This window comes from Dufourea novaeangliae, unplaced genomic scaffold (assembly GCF_001272555.1).
Source record: "Dufourea novaeangliae isolate 0120121106 unplaced genomic scaffold, ASM127255v1 scaffold21, whole genome shotgun sequence".
NCBI lineage: Eukaryota > Metazoa > Arthropoda > Insecta > Hymenoptera > Halictidae > Dufourea > Dufourea novaeangliae.
The window spans coordinates 4,448,126-4,473,090 of NW_015373910.1; the positions used below are offsets into that span (position 1 = coordinate 4,448,126).

The window sequence follows — 24,965 nt, forward strand, 5'->3', positions numbered from 1 at the left end:
AATAAATTATTGCTGCTGTGTGTTCCGCGTCGCGCCGTACGATTCGTACAGACAGTTTCTATGAATCGCTGCGACGATACTTTAACAATTGCCCCACGGTAAATATCGTGTTATCAACGTTCCTGGCAGTGTGGTATCGTGGCTGTCTTTCAACGAACGACCATTTCGTTCCATCGTGAGATCGCTATTGATCTAATAATCGTTGCTCCATTCATTCCGTCGCAGCCTTGACTGCGTCTTCGTTCGTGATTCTTCGTAAGAACCAATTGATTTAAATTGAAACGAGGAAGAAGTACAGATCACAGAGATCTCTCGAGTGCCATTAGAATATTTGGAAATCTTTTATTGGGCCAGAAAATACGACCTTACTGTCGTGAATTCGAGTGATCGTTTACTTGGGTCTGTAACTTTTTTGTTTATTTTTTATCAGTGATTGTTATTTTCAATTTACAACCAATACCTACAAATCACAAAAACATGCTCGCAAAAATTTGCGATTCATTTAATTGTTGACACACGTACTATCGTATCTTTATGTCTACGTAAATGTTAATTTTTATAATTCTGGAATCCTTAAGATTTGATATAAGTAAAGAATATACATATATCCATTTTTGTTTTTAAATTAAATTTAGCTGGTTTGGAAAAATACCATACTGTGCACCGTGAATAAAATTGGAAGACGCTAAAGACTACCATAAAACGATGTCCGAAGGATTATCTTGCATACAGATAAACGGCAATTACTTCACACGATCGATAAGCCAAAAATACGATATTGTAATTTGTTTCTTCATCGTCCTGTCTGTATTCATTCCGTTGCACTGGTGGACAGTTGTCGTGTTTCATTTCTTGTTAGACAGCTTTCAAGCGAACTTATATTAATCAACCTGAATCTATCTTCTTCGATAAGAAAAAATCATTCTTGGACTCTAGGTGCACCTTATCACCAAAATGATTCCTACCAATGTGAACGTAAGTTTTCTTTTTCTCTAAAAAAAAAAAAAAATTCCATCATATTTCGAGCGTTACCGATGAAGCACGGAAATAACGTCTGTTAATTGTTCGGCGATAATTCCACCGATAAGGAACGACAACAACCGTTTCGGGTGGCGAACGTCATTTACGAACCGATCGTGTGGTACACACGTCGTGTTCTGTGCGACTCTAGTTCGAATTGATTTCACCAATTCGCGTTTCGTTCACGAATTAACGTCAACGAAATGACGTAAAACATACACGCAAGTCGGAGGAATTTATCGGGGTATGTACTATGGATCTCATCTAAATCACACGAATAACAATTAACAACGTGTTTGTTCGGCTGAAGTTTGTTTTGTGCGTTTCGTGTGTTCGATTTTAACAATATTACCCGAATACGATTACCGTTAACAATATTATTGGAATATCTACGGAAAACAGGTTTGTAATTGGAGTGCCATGGCGCTTAAAGCTCAGCGAAGAGGAATCGTTCGAGTGGGATTTCCACGCTTTTGCATCGCTACAATTGTAATTAATTATTACAAGTGCTGAAAGCAATATAATTAGTACGTTACTGAAATAACATTATACTGAATACCATCAATACTGGGATACCCTGTATAAAAAGTTACTAATAATTTCCTTTGAAATTAGAACTTGAGAGTAAATAAAAAGTCAACTTTCAGTCACTTTTGCTCGTGAATTTTCGATTAACGGAACGTAGACACGAGATGAACCTTGAAGTTCCCTTTGAAAAAAAGTTGATATTGCAAAATAGGTTGGACATTGTTGAAGATTTCTCGACGGTCGTTGTTTACCTTTCATTCAACGTTTCCTCCGATTAATACCTTATCGTCGACCTACATTCTATTGTGCTCCATTAAATCGAAACTTGCAGGCCGCTGTCTCCACCCACGACCATGAATATTTACAATTATACGGTACCATTTATTACGATTCAAGTGCACCTTTCGAATCATTCTCGGACAGTCGTAGCTCCGTTGGTACACGGGACGAGGGGAACCGTTAAGAGGATTGAAATGTCAGATGGAATCGAGGCACCTTAAAAGAGCAATCTCTCTCGACCTTGGTATTAATTAATATCAATCGTTCCTCAATTTTCCCTCCAATCTGACGTTACCTTTTTGCAATGCTATCTTCGCCATCTTGAAATAGTAACTTTCCAACAACAACACCCGCACGGTTCCGATTGAAGATAAATATATTTTTAGCCCGAGATTAACGTAAATACGATCTAATTTATGTTATTAGGTACGCGTAATTACAAGATGGACACAGATTTAGGAATCTTTGTGTAAAGGAATGTAATGCTGGAAGTTTATAGAAAAATACAGGATGAATTGGAAATTACGAGTATTTTTTATAGGTGATAAACAATTTTAACCTGTTATGAATAAATAGGAGAAAAGTATTTGTGTTACGGCGACACTTGCTATCGATTAATAATACTGTTTTCAGTGTAACACTACGTCTACAATTATGTCCATCAGACTATACATAACTTCAAGTCAATTGATTATTTCACGATGTTCGATGAATTACGAACAATTAAAGTACTTCCGTTGCTATTGAATTTATGAAGAAACTACACCAGAAGTAGATTTTCGAACCATGTTGACCTTTATTAGTTGGATAACAGTGGAAATAACTTAATATGTTCGTAATTATCGACACACCTTGTATATTACAATTAAATACGTATTTATGATGCACATGTATACTAAAACGATACGATAATTATGGCTACGCGCACGTGAGTTACAATTCCGCGATCCCGCAAGCTGCAAATCTCGCCTGGCTCAGCAACTAATCTGCTTCCGCAGTTTTTGATTGTGGAGAACTGATGACTCGGCGAGAAATATCCTCGCTGCGAAGACTGAACGTAGTAAAAAGTATTCTTTATTTTTTTCTTTTTGTTTCGTAGACCCTGCATCGGACGGACTCGATGGTATCGCTCTGCTACCGATCTCTCACCAGCTATATCACAGACGATAACCTCGCTGGTCTCCAGAACTTCCTCGAGAACAAGAGAGTGCAGGTCGACGACCGAGACGAGGTAACGATATCCCAGAAACAATCGCCAGAAATATGGCCCCCCTCGTGGATTCACGAATACTGATTATTTTTACGATTATTCATCGAGTATTATCTCTGACCCATTTATTGACTGGATAAAAATTTTATAAAAGGTATAGCAATAAGTAATCCATTATATTTTGTTAAATTCAATTCCAATCCATTGAATATAATCCCTTATATTCAGTCAAATACATATTTTTGCCAAAAATCGGAAGTTTCTGTCATTTTAAATATATTTGTCGTCTTGTTCTTCAGTATTCGCCACCATTTCGAAAGAAGACTTAAACTACATCACCAGTTTAACCCTTTAATACCCAGACTCTTAAATCCTTATTTAAAAATTATAAGACTGATATGTGTCTCGTTATTTTGAAATCGAAAATATCAATGTTAAACAAACCTATTTCTTAATTTGTAAACATTTATTTTTAACCTTTTAACGCCCAAACACCTCATACAGGGTAAAATGTTTTCTCGTGATTAGTTAACCAAAATATGGTTCTAATACGTGCATCTTATCTGTATTTTCAGGACAAAACCCCTGGAAATATGATTTTCTAGATGTAACGTGTATATCACACTGAACGTTAAAGGGTTAAGAAGGGAGAATAGTGGATTACTTGTACACTTAATAACTTGAGAGTAAATATCATCTGTGAAGTTATTTAATACCAATTGAATTAAAATCCTATACGTCCCTCCTTATAAGCGCGTTGGCAGTCCCATTTGACGCTCTTATACCGAGGAAACAGTGCATTCTTATAAGAGTAACTCACATATATGGATAAGATGTAATAAGGAACAGCCCTAAACTAAGATTCCCAGACTAGTAATTATACTTTAAAATTCATGAATACTTTATTTGTTAACCAAGCAATCAAGTAATTGACAAGAATAGTACAATTACCGAGGTTCACTGATACAGGTTTTTAAAAAAAATTTGAAGTCGACACGTTCATATATGTGAACCTGTATACTGCACAGAAGATCTTATCAGTGCGTGATCGTGTTTGTTTCTAGTCAACAAAACATTGATAATTCTCTTCCACTGATTCTGTCTTATCAACGGTCTGACTCTAGCTAGACGATCTAATTGTTTGTACAATAGAATGGTAGCACAGCCCTCATCCTTGCAGCGAGTAAAGGAAGGATACACTTTGTGCGAGAACTCGTCAACCATGGAGCAGACGTTAACGCCGAAGATGGGGTTGGTATTCATTATAAATCTTGAATTATCGACTCTGATTTCGATACTACAATCCACTTCACTTTTAGGACAACTGGACGGCGTTGTTGTGCGCAGCAAAGGAGGGTCACACCGATGTCTGCCTTGAATTACTTGAACATGGGGCCGATTTGGAACATAGAGACATGGTACGTCAGCTGATGATTGTGTTGGAAGTCCTTTGGTCCTCCTATTCTGAACATGGATCCCTCTACGACAGTGATTCCCAATATAGTTTTGGAGGACCTTCAATCCTCCTATTATGAACATGGATCCTTCTAGGACAGTGTTTCCCAGCATGGTCTGTACGCCCCACTGAGGGGCAATTTGAATATTTTGGGTGTAATTAGCAAATCACTGACATTCGTCACCTCATTGATAACATTTTTACCTATGTGCCTTTTTTATCTGAAGCAGCTATTAATGTTAAACTTGAACTCAGAACATGGTTTACCGTTGTTCTAGGCCGGCATCGAGATCTTGAACGCGTTGAGATAGTGTAGGATCTAAAAAAGTTTGGGAAACATTGCTCTAGGAATTAACAAGTCCCTCCTAGTGTCCAAAATATTTCTGTTCTGATCACTTCAATTTGAATCTTCCACTTTCAATCCTTTCCTTACCCACGTGCTAAGGATACTTTTTAATTCATTGAAGTAACCTCGTTTTCCCTTAATGAAATTATTCTTGCCCTCTCAGAATTCAAGGAAATTGTGTTCATGGAATCGCCGGGGATTTAAAGGGAAAACACCGTAAATAGAGGCTCAGAGAAATGATTCTATTTTTAGGGAGGGTGGACGGCACTCATGTGGGCGACATACAAGGGTAGGTCACCGACGGTGACGATGCTGCTGGCACGAGGAGCTGACGTCAATGCGCACGGAAACTTTCATATATCTTCCTTGTTATGGGCGGCGGGCAGGGGTTACCCTGACATTGTTAAGGATCTCATTGCTCATGGTGCTAAAGTTAATGTTGGCGATAAGGTAATTCATTATTATACAAGTTCAAGTGCACGGTATTCACTAAAGAGTATCTGAGGCTGCACCAGATAGCGAAATATGTATTTCTAAATGAACTGTCTGTCTGGGTGAGTCGTCGGTGACCCATGATATTTAAATGTGATACCGAAACGTGTACTTTTAAAATAGTTCTGTACGCGATAAACATGTACACTGCGTGATATAACTGTAGAACCACCCAAAAACCACAATGCATAAGAAATGAAAATTTTAGGGTGGATTTATAGTTATGCTATGCAGTTATCTTGCTGCTTGGATCACTGGTGACGACATGATAATATGATATAGTGCAGCATATATTTTCCAATGAACTGTACAAGTGCTGATTTGAAAACTAAACGTACCGAAAGAATTAAAGATCTGTTGTTTCCTCGGTAAATATAATGTTTTTCATTTTTAGTATGGTACTACAGCGCTGGTGTGGGCGTCGCGTAAAGGAAATGTAGAAATTGTAGATACTCTGTTAAAGGCTGGTGCTAACGTCGATACCGCTGGCATGGTAAGCACCATCGATAATTATATACATATACAAAATCACTTTGGTTTAAGAAACTACTTAAAAGTAATTTAACAAAAGGAGGATATAATAAAAATGAGCAGAATAGCTCAAAGCATAGTCACCAATAAGTAGACTGCGGAAGTTTATGCAAATTCACAATTCTAGGCACTAGTATCTAGGAATTAAAATGGGAAACACTTCAAAATTTCATACTAGAGCTATTACTACGATGATATAACCCATAAATAGTGTTAAACTTCATTGAAGTCTTCATTTTATTGCATTTTTCAAGTTAAGGAACGCTATAAATGCATAAATATCTGCAGTTTACTAGTAAGTGTTAACAATCTGTACTAATTGCATGTTTCATACAATAGTCTCAAGTATTCTCTCAAGTTACACTATGTTCCGTTAAACCCAATACTCATTTCCAACTCCAACAAAACATTTCGAGTTCGTCGTGGCATCATTTTCCATCTGCTGATAAATTGCACTTTTACTTAATTACTTTACAGTATTCAAAGGACGGTTGCACGGCCCTAGCGTTAGCTTGTCGGGAGGGACATCACGAGATAGCTAACGCACTTTTGAATGCTGGCGCGTACGTGAATATCCAGGACCGAGCTGGCGACACGAACTTGATTCATGCTGTGAAAGCTGGTCATAGAGGAGTGGTTGAATCTCTATTAAAGAAGTACGCGGACGTGGACATCGCCGGAAAGGTGACAAAATTGATGTGAAATTATCATCCCAGACAGAAGACAGGATATCTCTGTTTGCCTTTAAGCATTTATTAGATCCCAAGAACATTCTGGTTCGGATGATAGATTATACACGGTGATTCCTCCTTAATCCAGTAAATCCGTTGGTTTAGCTTCTAAGAAGATTATTAGAGGATATACGCTTGTACATTTCGCGACATTACCGCGTTGGAATCATCCTGTATTCATGAAACACTCTGTCCAAGTCTCCTATCGTGCACAGTTGAATTTACTGTTTCTATTGATTTCAAAGTTTGGGTTACTACCAATATGTTCTGTCGAGAAAGAGAGACAGAATCTAGCTAACCAGGCAAATTTTATTGAAATCATTCTAGGATAAGAAAACCGCAACTTACATAGCAGTAGAAAAAGGCAATATACCGATATTAAAATTGTTACTAAACGCTAACCCAGACTTGGAGATCGCGACGAAAGACGGCGACACGCCATTACTGCGGGCAGTTAGGTCGCGGAACGGTGAAATCGTGCAATTATTGCTGGACAAGAAAGCGAAGGTTTCGGCGACCGATAAAAAGGGCGACACGGTACTTCATATAGCCATGCGCGCGAGATCGAAAGCCATCGTCGAAATATTACTGAGAAATCCGAAAAATAGCCAGCTGCTTTACCGTCCTAATAGACAAGGCGAGACACCGTACAACATTGACATTAACCATCCAAAGACGATTATTGGGCAAATATTTGGTGCACGTAAGTTACTACTTTACTTAGAATTAAGATACCTTGCGCCCTACAGCTCACCAACGACAGTTTGCTTTACATAAAACCATACGGCAACAACGTGATGATAAAGAATGATGTCCATTTTTTTCAGGACGTCTTAACACTAATGAGGATAATGAAAATATGCTAGGTTATGATTTATATAGCAGTGCATTGGCAGACATTCTTAGCGAACCGTCACTTTCAACGCCTATAACAGTCGGCCTTTACGCAAAATGGGGTTCTGGGAAGTCTTTTTTATTGAATAAGTTGAAAGGTAATAATAATTCCATGAAAGACGTTCACTGACGATCTAACTTTGCATTTCTATTCAAAGTAACGGTTAAAATTCTTTCAGAGGAAATGAAGAACTTTGCTCGTCAGTGGATAGATCCTGTGTTCCAATTCTCGTTCTTACTTTTCGTAGTGGTATCTCACGTGTCCCTGTTAGTGGGTATCACCATAGGTCTTGCCCTACAATCATGGATAGCTGGTCTTGCCTGCGGTATTAGTCTTATTATTACTACGTACGCTTTTCTGATACTTATCTGGTATGCTAATAAGAGGTAAGAAATAGCAGCAAAAGAAGCATATCCTCTGACCTTTCGTGTTTCATTGCTTTTTATTATTAACATTGTAGATATGATTGGTACTGGCCGTACAACTTCACAGTAGCTCTAACCACGAAGTTAAATTCGTTGAAGTTATTGCTACAAGTGATATTCTGTCATCCTCCCGGTACCCGAGTTCACGACGACGTCACTGTCCAACCGATAAAGTTCTATTTCACTGATCAAACCAGAGTAGGGACAACATCTGCTGGAGAAAATGCTGTAGTACGAATGGTGGGATCTCTGTACGATTCCATTGAAAACGATTATGGCTCTCTGTCCACGAGATTATACAGAGCATTCAGACCGAAACCTGATAAATCGACCACAACTTGGAAGTGGCGTCATCTTTGCTGTCTACCGTACATAGTCATATTCGAGTTTTGTTTTTGCAGTTTACTCGTCGGTATTTCTGTGCTCACTGTCTACCTCATTGACATCTCTAGTAATGAGTGAGTATACAGTGTCTTGGCAACTGTGTGTTTTGTTAACGAAAGAGTAGATACAACGATAATTAAGTCGACAAAACTTCAAAGAAAATTGTTACGATTTTTATAGGCCAACAATAGAAAGAGTCACGGCGCATATTATTATGATAACTGTTGTCTTAATACTGGGTGTCAGTGTAATAGCGAACTTGTACACGTGGAATCGAACGCTGCAAGCGCTGGTTTTCTCTCAGAGGCGACATCTGCAACGTAGCATTTCGAAATTGGAGACGTTAAAGAGCGAAGGCTTCATACAAACTTTGAGAAGCGAAGTTAGTTTAATGACAGAAATGGTATGCAAACTGTTATTCTGGACTCGCATATTTTTAGGAGCATGGTTTTCCTTCTTAATAACAGTGTTTTTATATGAAAACAGGTAAAATGTCTGGATAGCTTTATGACTCAACAGAGTAGGTTAGTGATAATTGTGGACGGTTTGGACAGTTGTGAACAGGATAAAGTATTATTAGTTCTGGATGCTATACAAGCATTATTCAGTGATAATGGCTATCCCTTCGTTGTTATATTAGCTATTGATCCACATATTATTGCCAAGGTTTGTCTGACAGCTCTTTTTTTAATGTTGTACTATTGAACAGAAATTAATAATTACACTCGACAGGCAGTAGAAGTCAATAGTAGAAGATTATTCACGGAATCAAATATCGGGGGGCACGACTATTTGCGCAATATGGTGCATCTTCCGTTCTATTTGCAAAACAGCGGTTTAAGGAAGGTGAAAATTGCTCAACAGACTGCCCAACACAGTAGAAAAACCACGTGGACCGAAGCCGAGGAGAGTGTTAATTACACCGCCACTAGTACAATGCACCATTCGGTCTCCAATCGACGGCTCAGTACCGAATCCGGTATAATGAACAGCACCGAGAAGTTGAAACCACAAAGTAGAAAAGGCAGTAGAAAATTACGACTAAGCGAGTCGATCGCTAGCAGTATTGGCAGCAATTTAAATCGCCTGGGCGGCGCGCAGGATCTGAATAAAATGCTTCTCACCGACGATTACTTCAGCGACGTAAATCCTCGCAGCATGAGACGATTAATGAACGTCGTTTATGTCACTGGTAATTGCAAAACGACCAGTTTGTTACCGATGCAAACTGAAAACTTGGACCTTGAAGGAACGTGTGTGTTTTATCGTTTAAAATATTGGCTGTTTCTCGCTGTTCCATAAATAATCGACACGAAAACTACATACCGTATCATCTATTGGCCAGTGTATGTCGTTCTGCTATATCTAGAGAGTTCTCTCGCCTTATGGGCATTCCCTGAGGTCCAATTTTTCAGCATGCACATTTCTCAACAGTCTGTCATCGTGTAATACTTACCAGATTGCCTGTTTTATATCAGGGAGATTATTGAAAGCATTCCAAATTGATTTCAACTGGTACCACTTAGCCAGTTGGATCAACATCACGGAGCAATGGCCGTTCAGAACGTCTTGGTTGATCCTGCATTATGATATGTACGAGGATAGCTTGGACGATTCCATGTCGTTGAAAAGCCTTTACGATAAGTACGTCTTTTTCCGATTAACGTTTGGTACTTTCATATACATTCTTCGACATTCTATTTTTGGCCTTATTCCAATTACTAGGATACGCCCACAGATACCAGTGCTTAAAGAAGTCCAACCTCTTTTGGAAATGGACAGGGACGAACGAAAGCTGGACATTTTCCTGACTTTCCATCGTTCCAGTCTGTTGATCAGCGATATGAAGATATTTTTGCCGTTCACGATCAATCTCGATCCGTACATTAAGAAAAAGATCAAAGAGGAGCAACAGACCATCGAAGAGGAGACAGGACTTGGGCCTTACAAACAGTACAGTCCTTGGACTATGAATACCAATAGCCAAGAACAGTGGAGCGCAGCTAGACCTGGTTACACCAACCGCAACATGAAATTAATTAGGGCACCGAGTCTGCAAGGACCTGCGCCGCCACAGGTTTCAGCGACGCCATCTTGGTGCGTACAACCGTCATACGATTGGCAGGCACCACCTTGGGTACAAATGCCCCCTATGGAACCACCCACAATTCAACCGGCACTTTCTGCGACAACAACTCTACCGGTAAAACATGCATATAATATAGAATCGAACGCAATGGTTTTTGTTGCACGACAAAAACGTCCGTTATTCCCTTTTTCTCTTTATAGTCCGAAATTTTGGAGATCAGACTTTCATCTCTAACTGTGAACGGTGTTTGCGACCTTCTCGATAGAATTGATAGTCTGAGCCCCAATCAAGCACCACAGTACAAAAATGTTATTAAGGATAATAACATTAACGGCAGGGTTTTACTGCACTGCGACTTACATGAGTTGAAAAAGGTTAGTTTTTACATTCTTTTTTCTTTTTTTAAAGGCGTGTGCTTACTGACAAGACATATTATGCTTGTAGGTACTTAAAATGACATTCGGGGATTGGGAATTGTTCCGTATGGTGGTCGCATCACTTAGGGAATTAGAATTGTCGTCGTTTAGTACCCACGAGGAAGGTTCTCGTAGTGTCCGATTTACCGTAGGATCAGAACAAATTCAGCGAAAGGGTATGCACAAGAGTTCTCCTATGACTGAACCACAAAAATTGAACATACACAAAAAAAAACTACGTTTCTATTACTTTACTTTAGATCATACTTTACAAACCACGTCAATACGTGTACCTACCCATGTCGAAAAAGAGAAAGGAACGTCGAGAACCGATGGTGCTCCTAGGAGGGATCAGATCAAACAATCCATTATGGAAAAACAAGTAAGCTTTTTAAAAACATAACCTTGAAGTCATATAATTTCATTCCTATAACCAGTTGTTTAATATAAAATATGATTTCCTTTACAATCGTGCTCGATTTTAGTACCAGGTAAGCAGAGCAATATTTAGTGTTTTCATACTGGACGGAATAATTAGAAGTTATAAATTATTTGCACGATTAATGTTACGATATGTACCGGGAATATCCAATAACGGGGTAATTTTTCAGGTGACTTTAGAGGAGCAAATGATTTGCGGAGCGTTACAAACATTAAACGAAGAAGCCTGCGAGGATGTGTTAGATGTACCATCTCCTGCAGTGGTACCAACGGACTCACATTCAGGTGAGCTCCCTTCCGTAGTACTTTCACTGCCCTTGGTTATAGTTCAGGAACCGCCGCAGCAAGACCAAAACAGTGACGTCGTATTCGAGTACAGTACAAACGTTTAACGATTCGAATCGAGGGGCGACTAGAATTCGATCACGTATCATGCTTACACCAGCACCGATGCGACTCCATCGTCGAAATTCGAAGATGGTTCCTGTGCACTCATTACTCACAGTTCTATTTCACCTGGAAATCCCCGTCAATTTATCCGTTGGTTAAATGGTTAGCGGTTCTACCATAATTTAAATAGGTGCACCCGTGTATAAAACGAATAAAAAAAGAAACTTAGCTTTTGTATATATGTACAAATTCCGAGTTCGTCCGCACGCTGAAGAGGCCAAAAAGCAGTTGTCGGCTACTTCCTTCAGACCGTTGCCTCGTCATCGACTGCTTGAAAATGTGCCAATGCGTCGTTCGAGACTGGACCGGATGTGAATAGATAAAAGATATAAAATGAATATCATATGTCGAATAAAACGAACACACGTATATGCCGTCTAATAAATAGCGTTTGGCGATAGTGATCTGAATGTATGCGTTACCGTAGCTGTAATAAAAGAGCATCGTGCCATAATTTAGTACCTTAATGACAACGCTTGCGAGGGAATGATTATATGTCATTTTGTATTCCTAGGAACTCTAGGAAACCATTACCAGACAGAATTACTCTTTGAATGTATTATTAGCGCATAAAACGGTCGTTGTATTATTTCTCTTGCCAATGTATGATATATACTTCGATATACTGTTGTACACATCACAAACTTCGAACCCGTTATGTACTCCCGTATAACATATATGTATATGTAAACCAGACTGTGATAATTGTTACTATCGTCGCGTGTTTGTTAAATACGTTCCCAATTTTGGACGTAAACGCTGATAGATCTTGTACACTTAGATAAAGATAAGCTTCCACGCGAAGAAAGGTTTTATATACCAAAGTAAAACACCCAAGAAAAGCTAGTTATATTTTCATCGCTGTCGATGTATTTTTTTGTACTACATGTACGATTTCTGTAGACTGTTCGAACGTATTATTATATATATATATATATATATATAAAAAAAAAAGAAATAAAAAAAAAAGCAAATTAACGTTATCTCGTTCCCCAAACATTTTAATCTTTCATCGAATAAGAAAACAACTTTCGAACGCACGGATACACCCGCTGTTTCGATCGGAATTACGTGCACAGGACAAGTAAAAGCAAAACGCGGTAACACCTTTGTTCCAGGATCGACATCGACGGGGGCTCAGGACACCGATTACGTGATCCTCCAGTCGAATCCGCTTCTGCACTGGGTGCCGGTGAACGAAGAACCGGAAACGTCGGACGACAGCTCCCTGGAGTCCACCATTCATCTACAGCGTACCAATTCACAGCGCAGTATCACCTCTCAACTGAGCACAAGATCGGCCTGTTCGTACGGTCGAAAAGACCCAAGGAAAGGTGGCGGTAATGCGAACAGTAGCAGGCCCGCCTCTCTGTTCGTGTCTCCGCCCCCGTCGCCCAGGCCGGCGTTCAGGTCGAAATCAACGGACGAGAATTATGTGTCGAATAGCATACCTCTTAAGCCAACAATCTCGACGGCCATCAAGAAACGACGATCCACGTCGACGTTGAACGAGGAGATAGTCATATCAGTGCCGGTTCCAAACACCAGTCTGGAAAAGCTGGGCAAACTGAAAGATCGGCTGATGGGCACACTGCCCGCCTCTCCTGCGCCCGGCGAGAGCGAGGACGAATCAACGCCGTTGGTCTCGGAACTGTCCACGCCCACCCACTCGCAGTCGGACAGCGTATTCAGACACGATTGCAGCGAGGAGAACAGTAGCTCCGTGTCGTCCAATAAAAGTTTACCGCGAGACGGCGAACGATACGTGGACGTCGATTATCCGGACACGGTCTGCTTAATGGTCCGTGAGACCACGCATCCGCGATTTCTGTCGCGACAAGACGCCGAGGAATGGGACAACAACCCCGAGACACCTGTCTGATATAGTCTGTTGCCGGAGAATCGTTAGCGAGTCTCGCGGTGATACGCAATAATGTATTATACACGTCTGTACATGCGCGGGGGATACAGTAAATCCTCGATGAGTGTTCGAAGGCTCCTCGCCACTGACAAGTAAAGGTTCCCAGGTGTAACGCTGACTTTTTAATGAGGTTTAGCAGTGTTAGAACTTGGAATGTTGAAGCCAATAATATTTCTTTTATTTAATTTTTATTTAATGTTCAGTGCCGAGGAGCCGTCAAACACTTATCGAAGCTTTACTGTAGTAGTTTTAAGCGTGAGACGGAAGTATTAGGAGCATCAATAAGTAATCCCACTGTTTCTTGAAATCAGTATTCGTTTTTAAAGTCGAGGATCTATGCTTGGGTTTCACTTATATATATCGTGGTCTTCCTCGCACGCCACACCATTGTTACCAGGGACTTAATATCGGAATGATTTTGATACCGTATTATACCAGCAAAGCTATACCGAAACCGATATACTACCGAAAATCGAAATAAGTATCGATTGTTTTTCGGTTTTTCTGTAGTATACATGGTAATTTCAAGTCGGTCCGACGACTGTAACTTTTGTGACATTGTATTCTGTTACACTCGCGATCACACTATACATATTACCAGAAAAATGCTGGTACATGATTACTTTGATTTCGGTACTGTATCGTTTCCGATATAACTTTGCTAACATAATACCGGTAACAAAATAATACAGGTTTTAAATAACTTCTTACAAATACCATGAAAATTATAACAAAATAGGAAAGCCGAAAATATTATCGGTAAATATACTTGTATTTTCATGTACCGATATTTTCGTATTTCGATTTCTATAAGGGTTACGAAAGTACAACCGACAAATACCGGTATTTTACGTTTGTCTGTGGTAGAAGTCCCTGATTGTTACTCCACGGAAGATCCCCGGAAGATAGTTTTCCATTTGAAACATGTCACCCTAAGAACATGAAGATCAGTGGATTAGATATTGGTACAGCTAATATTTGAACCTGAGGTTTGTGATAACTTTTCAGTAGGTAGTAAGATAAAATGTCGGTTTTATCCGTTTACGAGGTCGGACCCCCCGTTTAGATGAAACCGTTTTGGAGATGGTAATACGTTGGTTAAAGATGAGCTTTGTAAATAGTGAATAGGACGAGGTCGGACCCCCCGTTTAGATGAAACCGTTTTGGAGATGGTAATACGTTGGTTAAAGATGAATTCAACTAAATAAGTGTAGGTTATCCGAGGAAAGAGAGCATCGGTGTGTGAAGTTAGATTTATTTTAGAGCATGTGACATTCCTTGATCAGTTTGACGCATTTAAGGATGCGAGGATATCAGTCCCATTTTTTTTTTTTCAGAAGTAGAGATGGACCGAATTTTCATTCGGGTAGTAAATGATTAGCAAAAATTTTCCCATACCTGAGGAGACTGATGTTGAAGCTGAGAATGTCCCTTTTATTGTATTTGAAATATTTACGTGCTATGGAATTGGTCTATTTACGTATGCGCTTGGGAATGTAGTTTGGAACAGATGAATAAATCCTGCAGTATTTTAACACGTTGTTACGAGTGAACGAACTGGTGTAGAGGAAAACTAATTTTTTTGTTTTGTCACATGTAAGATGGCCTTGATTTCAAGTGTTATTACTGAATTTCGGACAAATATGCTATAACATTTAAACCAACCTTGGTGATTTTAATATAGCACCCGATATCGGAGAATCTAGAAGGAATTTCGTGTTAGTAAATATTCGTATCAGTGAGATAAAATTCCCCTGATGACATTGCTTTTATTATCACACCAGTAAGATAAAATTGTGTGATAGATTTTTAGGATAAATTTCCAGAAAACTATTAATTTATTATTCACAAATGCAGATAGGAACTAAGAATTTCCTTTGAGTTGTTTAAGTATTTACAAATTTTTACCGAAGACATTTTTTCTAATCTTGTCCTAAACGTTGATTAACCATACTATTGCTTGTTTTTATCATATACAACTTGTACAATATGTTAAAAAGGGTCCCATCGCTTTATCCATTTTTAATACACTGACTGTCAGACCAACATCATCAAACAATAGTACCAAAAATTTAGCATGCTTTTATTCACTTCTTTAATTTTATCGAATTTTGTAAACCCTAAATTGTTGACTATTTCACTCTAATAATTATAATTTCCATAACATTGAATTTTACATTGCGATAGGGCTGTCAGTGCGTTAAACATGTCGATGCCTAATTTGTACAATGTGTAGGAATGTAATTACAAATACCTTTAAAAGATCTACAATGCAACGTTTTAATAGTACTTTTTTATTACAAAGCAAAAATTATACATAATGTATATAACAGTATATGTATATAACACTTTAGGACGGAATACAATAGGGTATTGATCAATAATAGCACTGTAAACACAGGTAATAGATATATTAGATCTTCAAATAATAGTATCATATGTACTTAGCTTATTGCTATTAAATACAATATATTTAAATACATAAAATTAACATAAAATATAGCGCCTTGTTCCACTTTTCATAAATGCTCGTAAATAGAATAGAATAAGTACTTCAACAGCCTTTTACGTAATTCGTCGAAAAAGACGAGTCTTATTTTGTAGAATTTATGTTTTATAATCCGACAAAATTAAAAATATTATTTAGCTACCGTTTAGTTGCCGTTTGTATGATCATGATTCGCGCAATACAATAAACTTTAACAGATCTTTAATTTCTACATGATTATCAGATTTTTTTCTAAATTCATTGTACTACGCTTCTTTTTACAAAATACTGATGCATTAGTTACAAAATACCGTAACCGTATAAAACAATAAAATTTCATCATATCATACATTAGAAATTGTATATCGTATTATACTTGCAGGTAAACTGACACAAATTGTCAGTTTTTCTACGAGAAATTATACATATTTTTCTAATCTTTCATGAAAGAAGATTAATAAAAAAAAAATTAATCGTCTTTTATGAAGTAATCATATTATACCGATAATAATGTACAAAACTTTCACAAATATAAATACTTTCAACGTGGAAAAGTTTTACCATAAATAAAACCGTAAATCGATTGAAGTGAATATAAAATTGGAATACAATAGTTTTCTCTTTCTTACAATTAAAGGCACTATGGCAAGTATAAAAAACTATTTCACAGGCATTTAAATACGTGTATTTATACTGCTTGGGTACTCAAACTTCATTCGTGAATTGTACGCAGCACACACCGTTTATACAAATTGATATAAATTATTCGATAAACAATATGAAAAAGTAATTTCTATAAAACAGTATTTTAAAAGTTTGTGTACCCGGGGGTTTAAATGTCTTTACCATTGAATAAAAGCACCATACATTATCTTTTAATGTATGTATAAGTTCTAATACATACTAACAGGGTGCAAGGACACTTACTATTTTTAATGTAAAATAATCTATCTTACTCTACAATAAATGCAAAAACACGTCTAAACAACTTGCATGGCAGAACTTGATCGGAAATATGCTTCGAAGTAGAAAGTAAAAAATAATTATCAAAGGGAAGCAAACATACTATAAATATGGAATAGTATTTTTTATAACAAAGGCCTATTGCTTTTAAGTATTGCAATTATGGTACTAAGAAGCATATCATTTTCTAAATGATATATATATATATATATTTTGTACAGAGTAAATGTTTGTAATTCAAACAAGAAGCTAATCGATTTATTCCTAGAAATTATATTCATATTCACTAGATGTTCAAGTTAATTTTACACGAAATTAAGCGTAAACTAATTGTCGTTATTAAAACTGTATGACTGTTTGATTGTTCCCGTTTTAAGGTTAAGTGATTGCGTTTCATTTCTCCAAATAGGCAGTATCGTACTGTTATAGGCACTTTCAAGTAAATTAATATGCAGTTCAAGGAAGACACGGTCTAATAAATACCTTCGTTACTCGGTATCGTATATGCGTTCCACTGAACAATTACTTCAGAGTTGCGTTGTAATTACAGTCTTCCTGGTAATAACAGTATGCTTAATCGGAGTTTGATCGGTAGTCGTTGTCTGTAATGGATCAGCAACCAGCCATGGACTAATGTCAGTAACCGCAGTATTGTCGTCCTGTAACACAGAAACAATTGTTATATAGAACTTATTACGCGAATAACTGTAAAAAGACAACTATAGATACCGTAAATAAATTTTGGACAGACGTTAATTTAAAGTACAGCCATATGTTACCGATATTAAGAAATATGCATACGTTTACATGGGCAATGTGCGCGAACCAAAGCATTTTTTCAAATTAGACAATTACAGTACAGTATATACAAAAATATTGATTACAGTAGCTAACTCGCAAGCATCAAGAATAAGCCACACCTTGTGGGTAAGAGTTGTAGTAGTTGTTTGGATCTCCTCAGTCTTCACAACCCTTGCTCCATTTTTCTCGACTTCAGGTTCGACTTTCTTGTCGACCGGTTGTTGCACCTCTTTAAACGGATTCAGCAAACCCAAAAATGGATTGGAATCTATGAACGGGTTCGTGTTCGCTTTCTTTTCCTCTTCCTCCTTTGTATCATCTTCGACACTCTCGGAGACATTAGCGGTAACGTCATTGCTATTGTCGCTAGTAAATGGATTGAATGGATTCTGCGATTGATTCGATATTTTCGGATTTAACTGGGTTGTTTTCTGCTCAATTTGCCCCCAGCTGTCCAAAGAGAAATGGGTTACAGTAACAGTGTCGTCCATAGACGGATTCGTGGTCGTTGTTCCACTCACAGAAAGGGTCAGCTTGTCTCCGCCCTAAATAACGAACAATGCAAAAAAGCAAACAAGTCACAACTAAAGCCTAAAAGCCCGGGAACAGTGAAACAAGTATATGTCGTTTTTAAAATATGCTTGTGCGTGATAACAACAGAAAATATATACCAAACAAAGTATAACACGAAACATATTTAACGGGCTTTTAATAAACAATTGCAATCAGACACTACAGAACTCGGATTTGGAACGAATATGTTTTGCGATAATGGTTCAATAACACTCTAAAATAACTGAGCAATTTCCTACTGCAATAAATTATCTGAAATATGCCATTTTAACATTATGTACGCTGATTAATAATTTTGCAGGATCAAGTCGTATTCTTACCACAGACACAATCGTTGCCGCGTCCGTGTGTTGATTGTTCTTTGCGGCAACTGCAGGTGCATCCGTGGAACTGATCGACACTAAATTCGAGTTTTTCCCTTGCTCCAGAGATTTCGCTTTCAATATATTACACTTCAGTGATTCCGGCGGTATCGGTGTGCGAGGTGGCAGTGACGAAATACCGCCCACTTGATTATTTGGCACTAATTGCACTTGATTAGTTATGCTTTCGATCGTTAAACTAGTCTTCATGGGTTCCGTTTCTTTCTCATTGCTGGCGACGGTCGTCTGATTTCTGGCTTCCAAAGGCTGCTGATCTTTGGCAAGTGATTTCAATAAGGAATCTACTAACGGTGACGATGTAGGGTGTACGCTGGAATTCGAAGACTTTGTACTACACTGGCTCGGCTGACGTTGTAGGGGCTGTTCCTCGGCTGAAAATTTAAGAAACATCTCTTAATTTCTAATTCGATTAGTCAGAGCATTCCTGATCCTGTGTTCCCTCGAACAAGACTCGCTGTTACAATTATTGTACTTCAGAACTTACTGGCAGGTGGCGTAGGTTGCGGCTGCTCCACTTGTTGACGTTGCCGTTCTCTTAAAACATGACTCTGTCTGCGGGCGTATCTTTGACTGGGTCGACGCTCGAATTGCACAGTTCTGCGTGCTCGATTTAACTGAGTCGTTTGGAACTCCGTTTTACCGCTATAACGAAACCGTGAACCCATACGGAAGAAATTCTGACGTCCACTGGCGCCTTTGACGGGTGCCCTTAATCTAAAGAAAGCATGGTGTTCTACGGCGCATTTCCATAAATGCTTACAAGCTTTCTCATTAACCAATCGGAAAACAAATGTATGCTCTTGCTCTCCTCTGCCTTCATCATCCTCTTCCACTACAACCAACGTCAGTTTTTTCTTCTTAAAGTCTAGGCGACCGATCTTAGGCCAGAAGAATAAGCCTATTTTTTGTGTGCCTTCGAAGACTAGTATTCCAGTTGGAGTTAAACCTAAAGAATATTCGCAGGCATCTTTTCCGAGGACAGTATGCATGTCTACACCATACATATCCAACCATTTAGCTTTGCTGAGATATGCTGATTCGGCCTGTGCTGGACTAAGGCCCGAACACTTTACATATTCCTCGAGTATTTCCAGTTCCATTTGCTCCGTTTGACCCGGCACAAATCGAAACTCTGACACCGTTGCTGCACTGTGCATGGCAGGATCATAGTCACCAAGTTCGGCTGAGAATATAGACAAATGTATTTTGAATCGTATAACATGGGATCAGAAATATATTAACGGTACAGGATTCTTACATTGCAGAGCTAAAGCAGCTAGCTGAACTGCAACTTGATGAGGACAGTGAAGTTTTCCATCCAAAACATCTTGTTTCAGTTGCAAAAAGAACTGATATCTCGTTAACTCTTCGCGTAATGTATTAGGCTCGGAAGAATAAAACTTTACTTTCAGTCGTAAAGTGTAAGGGGGCCCAACTATAGAAACAAATATATATTTATATTTTCTGTCGACTAGATCTAAATACATATAGTATTCATAATCTTTGCATATATAGAAAAACAAATCATACTTTTTACTTGTTTCTTTATTGGCTTTGTCGGGTCCAACCAATGTTGAACATTATTGCTGTCTGTATACTGCAGTCCAAAATAATCCTTTTCTATTAAGTCTAAACTATAAAATACTTGTTCGTATAAGTCACTAGCCAATGCTTTTTTCTGCAACAGAAATTATCATGTAAATCTATAGTACAATACCAACTAACTCTGTTCATTCATCGTAATCAGATACTCCCAGTTTTCCTTTGAATTCAACAAAACTGTGAGGCACAGAAATGCTTTCGGAGTATCTTTTTCAAACAAGCGACAAAAAAAAACACATTACAGTCTCCGATTAATTTGTTTCTTAATTTTTGTTGGTAAATGTATCTTATCAGTACCTGCAACAGCCTAGCAGTACTCGAGTTACAAATCCAATTTGTTGTAAGAGTATGGATTACTGTTGAATACTATTAACAGTGCTTAGGTAAAACAGCTTTCAGAGACATTTAGCTAAAAATATAACTGACAGGAAAGAATACTAATCAGCCGGCAAAGTGATCGACTTACTGACAACTCAATTGGCAGGTCGGTTCCGTCGAGCAGAACGACTCTGCACGGAACAACATTCTTGTTACTGAGCAGTCGCTGGTTTTTGATCTGGGAGGACGCGGTTTGCCCGCTGACACTGCGCGCTCTTCGACGTGACAGGAACCGTAACATTTTATTTCACATTCGAGGCGTTCGATTCCCAGCTGAGTCCGATTCAGTCGCTACATTCCTTGTCGCGGGAATATAACTTTTTCGCGCTACGCCGTCCTGATATACGCCCACCTGTACGCACGGTGTATAGATGCATAAACACAAGCGAATAACGTACGGATATCACTTATTGACTAGACGTGGTTAGCAACGCGTTACGCGATGCATTTAATAATGTAATTAAATTGATATTTGATAGCCGTAGAAAAATCTTGAGCGTTACACCTACCCAGAGAACGTATACATCTTGTCGATTACGGTAAAACTACGAAAATTTTTTCCGCCCGAAACATTTTTATTTCGAAACCAGTGGTGCCATCCGCTGCAGCAATTATCACCAATAATAATCAATATAAGGCCACAGATGTGAATATACGAATAAATTTGTCATCCAATGGTTTTTTCTAGCCAGATTATGTGGACCCTTTGGACCACTTTGGACCCCATTATGATCCACGAGATCACGAGTGTTCGATACGACCGAAAACTAGCAAAGGAACTATGTAAACGTATTACAAATAGGTCTTGGTTTCTTGGCCCGGCGAACGTAAGATTTTTTTTTCGCGTACAAAAAAGTAAACACGTTTAATATTGCTATAATGAACTCGTATATGTATTACTATATGTAACTTCGAGTAAAATATTTTATTTTTCCATTGTTGATACGACAGTTTAACAGTCGCAACGAACGTATATATATATGTGTGTCGAATCATATAGCACACATTCATACTGTATTATGATGCAGTGAGTATTATTTAACAAAAAATAAAACGTATTCTGTTACACTGACAATCTCATACATTATTTTAGACAGTAAAATACATTTCAAATAACGTAATCATAATAATAATATTTATTTTAAAAGGAAAACCCTTTAGTATAATGATAGGATGAGTATAAACAAAGACACATGAATAAAAGATAAAATAAAATAAATACAAACTTAAACGTACTATTGAAAAATCGCAGTTTTTCACTTCCAGTTTATTTATCTGGCCTTATATATATCACGGCCGTACCAAGTGTTTGGGTCCTTCAAGGTTTAACCGGCAAAAACAATTCAACTCGGCCGAATGATACAAAGCGTCCAATACCTGTAACGGTCAACCTTCCGGAATTCTTCATCCCCACAATCCAAGTGGAACCGCGCAGCAGTAAAAAAATTGCACTCTCTCGCGAACTGTCGAGGTGGTTGGGTGTTTTCATAGATATATACAGGGTGATCGTTCCGCTGGAGGGGCCAAAAGCAAGCCGCCTCTTTTATTTGTTTAAGGGCAAAACTACATCCATATCGTGTGTGCATTATGCAAGAACTACCTCCGACGGATTACAACAAACGTACAAGATTCTGTGCATTCGAAGAATTTATACTGGTACATCCAACAAATTTGGACAGTACATGGTTCAGCGACGAAGCGTGGTTCCACCCAAGTGGATACATACATGAATTCTCAAACTACAAAAACATAGGCGGAGGACAAACCCTGGCGAACATTCCAACTTAAATTAAAAAAAAATCGCGGTGTGGTGTACCACGAGCAGGATTATTGGACCCATATTTTTTTAATGAAACAGTTACTTCTTGTGTTTATATCGGCAAACTCCAGGAATTCGTTAATCAGCTTACTGACGAGGAATTATCCGAGGGTTATCATTAGCAAGACTGAGGACCATGCCAAACTTCACACGTCAGTTGAACAGAAATGGAAAGTTATTTTGACACAAGGATAATTTCAAGAAACATTTTGTTGCTAATGTTTCTGGAAACTTTTGTGATGTCTTTTGAAGATAAAAAAAAAAAGGTACGTACATGTAAGTTTTCATAGTCAGTTTTTTCACTATCGCACCGAAACATAGCGCAAAAAATGTTGCCGTAGTGATGTAACAGCAACTCTTTGTTAGAAGATCGCTCAGCAGGAGAAAAGTACCAATAACACGTTTATGGTCGTAGCACTTAAGCGACAAAGTAGGCGGCTTGCCTTTCAACTCCTTCAGTGGTACAATCACCCTGTATATGACAATTTCATGGCTGTATTCAGCCATTTATTAGTAACTATTACATACACAGCCATGATTAGTATCCATTACATACACAGCTATTGTTATTATACCTTACATCCAAGGTAATCGTGGTCAAGTTCAATATTAATAAGTGATTGCCGTTGTTTAGAAGATGCATTATCCGTGTCTGTGTTCAGTTGAACAGATTTTACACTTTTCTTTTTGAAGTGATCTAATAACAACTGATAGCTTTCCACTTTTAGATTCAGCCTGTTAACTGTTTCGTTTAAAACTTTCTGCTTTTGTCTGGCTTTCGTCACAAAATTTTGAACAATATTATAACTTAAATCAGAAGTAAAATCTTCTCTACACAAATCTCTGATACAGCGTGCATTGCACTGGCGCTTGGTGCTTGTTGAAGCTGAGAGCTCATCGTCTGTCCTAAAGAAAACAGTATTTCAAAGCATTTAAATCAATTGTTAAAACTTATGTGTAGTAATACTAAAACGATTTCTAAAAATCTATTAAAAAATAGTAAGAAAAATATAGCATATAAAGAACCTAAAAAAGAGACTGACTTTCTTTTTGTACTATTTTCTTCATCTTCTTCATCATCAACACTCCAGTGTGAGTCATTTGATAGATTGGCTTCCAATCCTGAATTATGGCATGTAGAATTATTAAGCTTGATATTTTTGTTTTGAACACTGAAAGTATACAGTTTATTTTAATAACAAAACATGTTTCATTATTAACAATATTAATATTTTAAAAAACTATACCTATTAGATTGAGTAAGTAATACAGATGGAACAGCTGTGGAAATTAAAAACCTTTTCACATTATTTCCAACTACTTTGTAAATAAAATCTGTATCTTCAAAGTGTTTGCTGCATATAGTACTATGTTTATTCACTTCCCGGCCTATGGTTTTATACCATTCGGCTCTTACTTCTTCATTTGTGGGAATACTAAAAACAAAATTACAGAATATATATAAATTGTAATTATAAGTAATACAAATTTGGATGGTAGGATACCAAAGCTGTTCTAAGAATCGCACAGAGTAGTTTTGGGGGTCAAATGCGGTAATATAACCTTTTACCCCAATTGATGAACATTGTATTTAAATTAAGTACATACCATAAAATGTTACAAATTACTTACCCATGGAAAGAAATATCATCAACAGCTCCATTCTCTAATTTACATATGCAACACATACGCACCATTTTACAGAAAATGATGTACAATTGTAAATATACTTCGTCGGAGGTACGAAATCATAGATAAGTAATATTTCTTTATAGATGTATATCTCCTCCGGAGTTTTACTAGGACATTTTGCAGCGTCTTAAGTGACAAAGAATAGTAACTAAGACGAGTGCGGGAAAATCTGGACAAATTTAAATTTCGAAACGATTTATAATAGACAAAACACTGACAATAAGTGACTAGCGGCACCGACTAGGTATAGGATAGACCTATCATCTTAGGGGACTTCGTGTCTCATGTTCTGAAATACCGATAGTGTAAACAGTCAGGGATTTTCTGCTGCGCTCTACGTTATGAGAACGGTGAATTTGTGAACTACGTTAAATCCATTCGAGTTCAACTAGTTCTTCAGGTCTTCTCATTTTATATAAAGCAGGCTTGGGTACTTTTGATTTGAAATGAAAACTACAAATAAAAAGAGCCAATATTTATTCCAAATAAAATAACAAATAAGTTTATTTGAAAATAAGGATGTATGCAAAAAAAAAAAAATATCAACGTGTACATCCTCGAAGCGTTTACCACTGCGTTAAGTTACTGTAAGTTAAACTTAAATCATAATTCGATATTCATTGTTATATTCATCTTCATCATCACATCGTTT

At 37.8% G+C, this 24,965-nt stretch overlaps 3 protein-coding genes across 3 annotated transcripts in view; 1 reads left to right on the forward strand and 2 right to left on the reverse strand.

Annotated features, from left to right (window-relative positions):
• Positions 1 to 13,652, forward strand: part of LOC107194166 (kinase D-interacting substrate of 220 kDa) — a 39,097-nt gene extending 25,445 nt beyond the window's left edge. The window contains exons 2-21 of the mRNA XM_015583736.1: positions 2,927 to 3,058; positions 4,190 to 4,288; positions 4,357 to 4,455; positions 5,092 to 5,289; positions 5,726 to 5,851; positions 6,319 to 6,546; positions 6,921 to 7,296; positions 7,421 to 7,585; positions 7,667 to 7,874; positions 7,949 to 8,371; positions 8,478 to 8,700; positions 8,784 to 8,963; positions 9,030 to 9,489; positions 9,776 to 9,941; positions 10,023 to 10,500; positions 10,587 to 10,760; positions 10,831 to 10,978; positions 11,063 to 11,184; positions 11,414 to 11,528; positions 12,812 to 13,652. Coding sequence (XP_015439222.1) covers positions 2,927 to 3,058; positions 4,190 to 4,288; positions 4,357 to 4,455; positions 5,092 to 5,289; positions 5,726 to 5,851; positions 6,319 to 6,546; positions 6,921 to 7,296; positions 7,421 to 7,585; positions 7,667 to 7,874; positions 7,949 to 8,371; positions 8,478 to 8,700; positions 8,784 to 8,963; positions 9,030 to 9,489; positions 9,776 to 9,941; positions 10,023 to 10,500; positions 10,587 to 10,760; positions 10,831 to 10,978; positions 11,063 to 11,184; positions 11,414 to 11,528; positions 12,812 to 13,575 — 4,884 coding nt within the window. The 3' untranslated portion in view covers positions 13,576 to 13,652. The remainder of the gene's footprint in view (positions 1 to 2,926; positions 3,059 to 4,189; positions 4,289 to 4,356; positions 4,456 to 5,091; positions 5,290 to 5,725; positions 5,852 to 6,318; positions 6,547 to 6,920; positions 7,297 to 7,420; positions 7,586 to 7,666; positions 7,875 to 7,948; positions 8,372 to 8,477; positions 8,701 to 8,783; positions 8,964 to 9,029; positions 9,490 to 9,775; positions 9,942 to 10,022; positions 10,501 to 10,586; positions 10,761 to 10,830; positions 10,979 to 11,062; positions 11,185 to 11,413; positions 11,529 to 12,811) is intronic.
• A 3,879-nt stretch (positions 13,653 to 17,531) lies between these two features.
• Positions 17,532 to 21,055, reverse strand: LOC107194165 (band 4.1-like protein 4B). Its single transcript, XM_015583735.1, is given in 7 exon segments — positions 17,532 to 17,724; positions 17,986 to 18,411; positions 18,760 to 19,193; positions 19,307 to 20,005; positions 20,081 to 20,257; positions 20,353 to 20,500; positions 20,891 to 21,055. Coding segments are annotated over 7 exon segments (2,181 nt in total). The 3' UTR covers positions 17,532 to 17,592.
• Positions 21,056 to 23,002: 1,947 nt separating this feature from the next.
• On the reverse strand, positions 23,003 to 24,366 carry LOC107194141 (THAP domain-containing protein 2-like). The gene is made up of 5 exons (XM_015583706.1): positions 24,254 to 24,366; positions 23,869 to 24,057; positions 23,665 to 23,793; positions 23,197 to 23,527; positions 23,003 to 23,114 (listed from the first exon to the last, which is right to left on the reverse strand). The coding sequence occupies exons 1-5, from the start codon at positions 24,316 to 24,318 to the stop codon at positions 23,109 to 23,111; spliced, it is 720 nt and encodes a 239-aa protein (XP_015439192.1). The 5' UTR covers positions 24,319 to 24,366; the 3' UTR covers positions 23,003 to 23,108.
• Between the last annotated feature and the right edge of the window lie 599 nt (positions 24,367 to 24,965).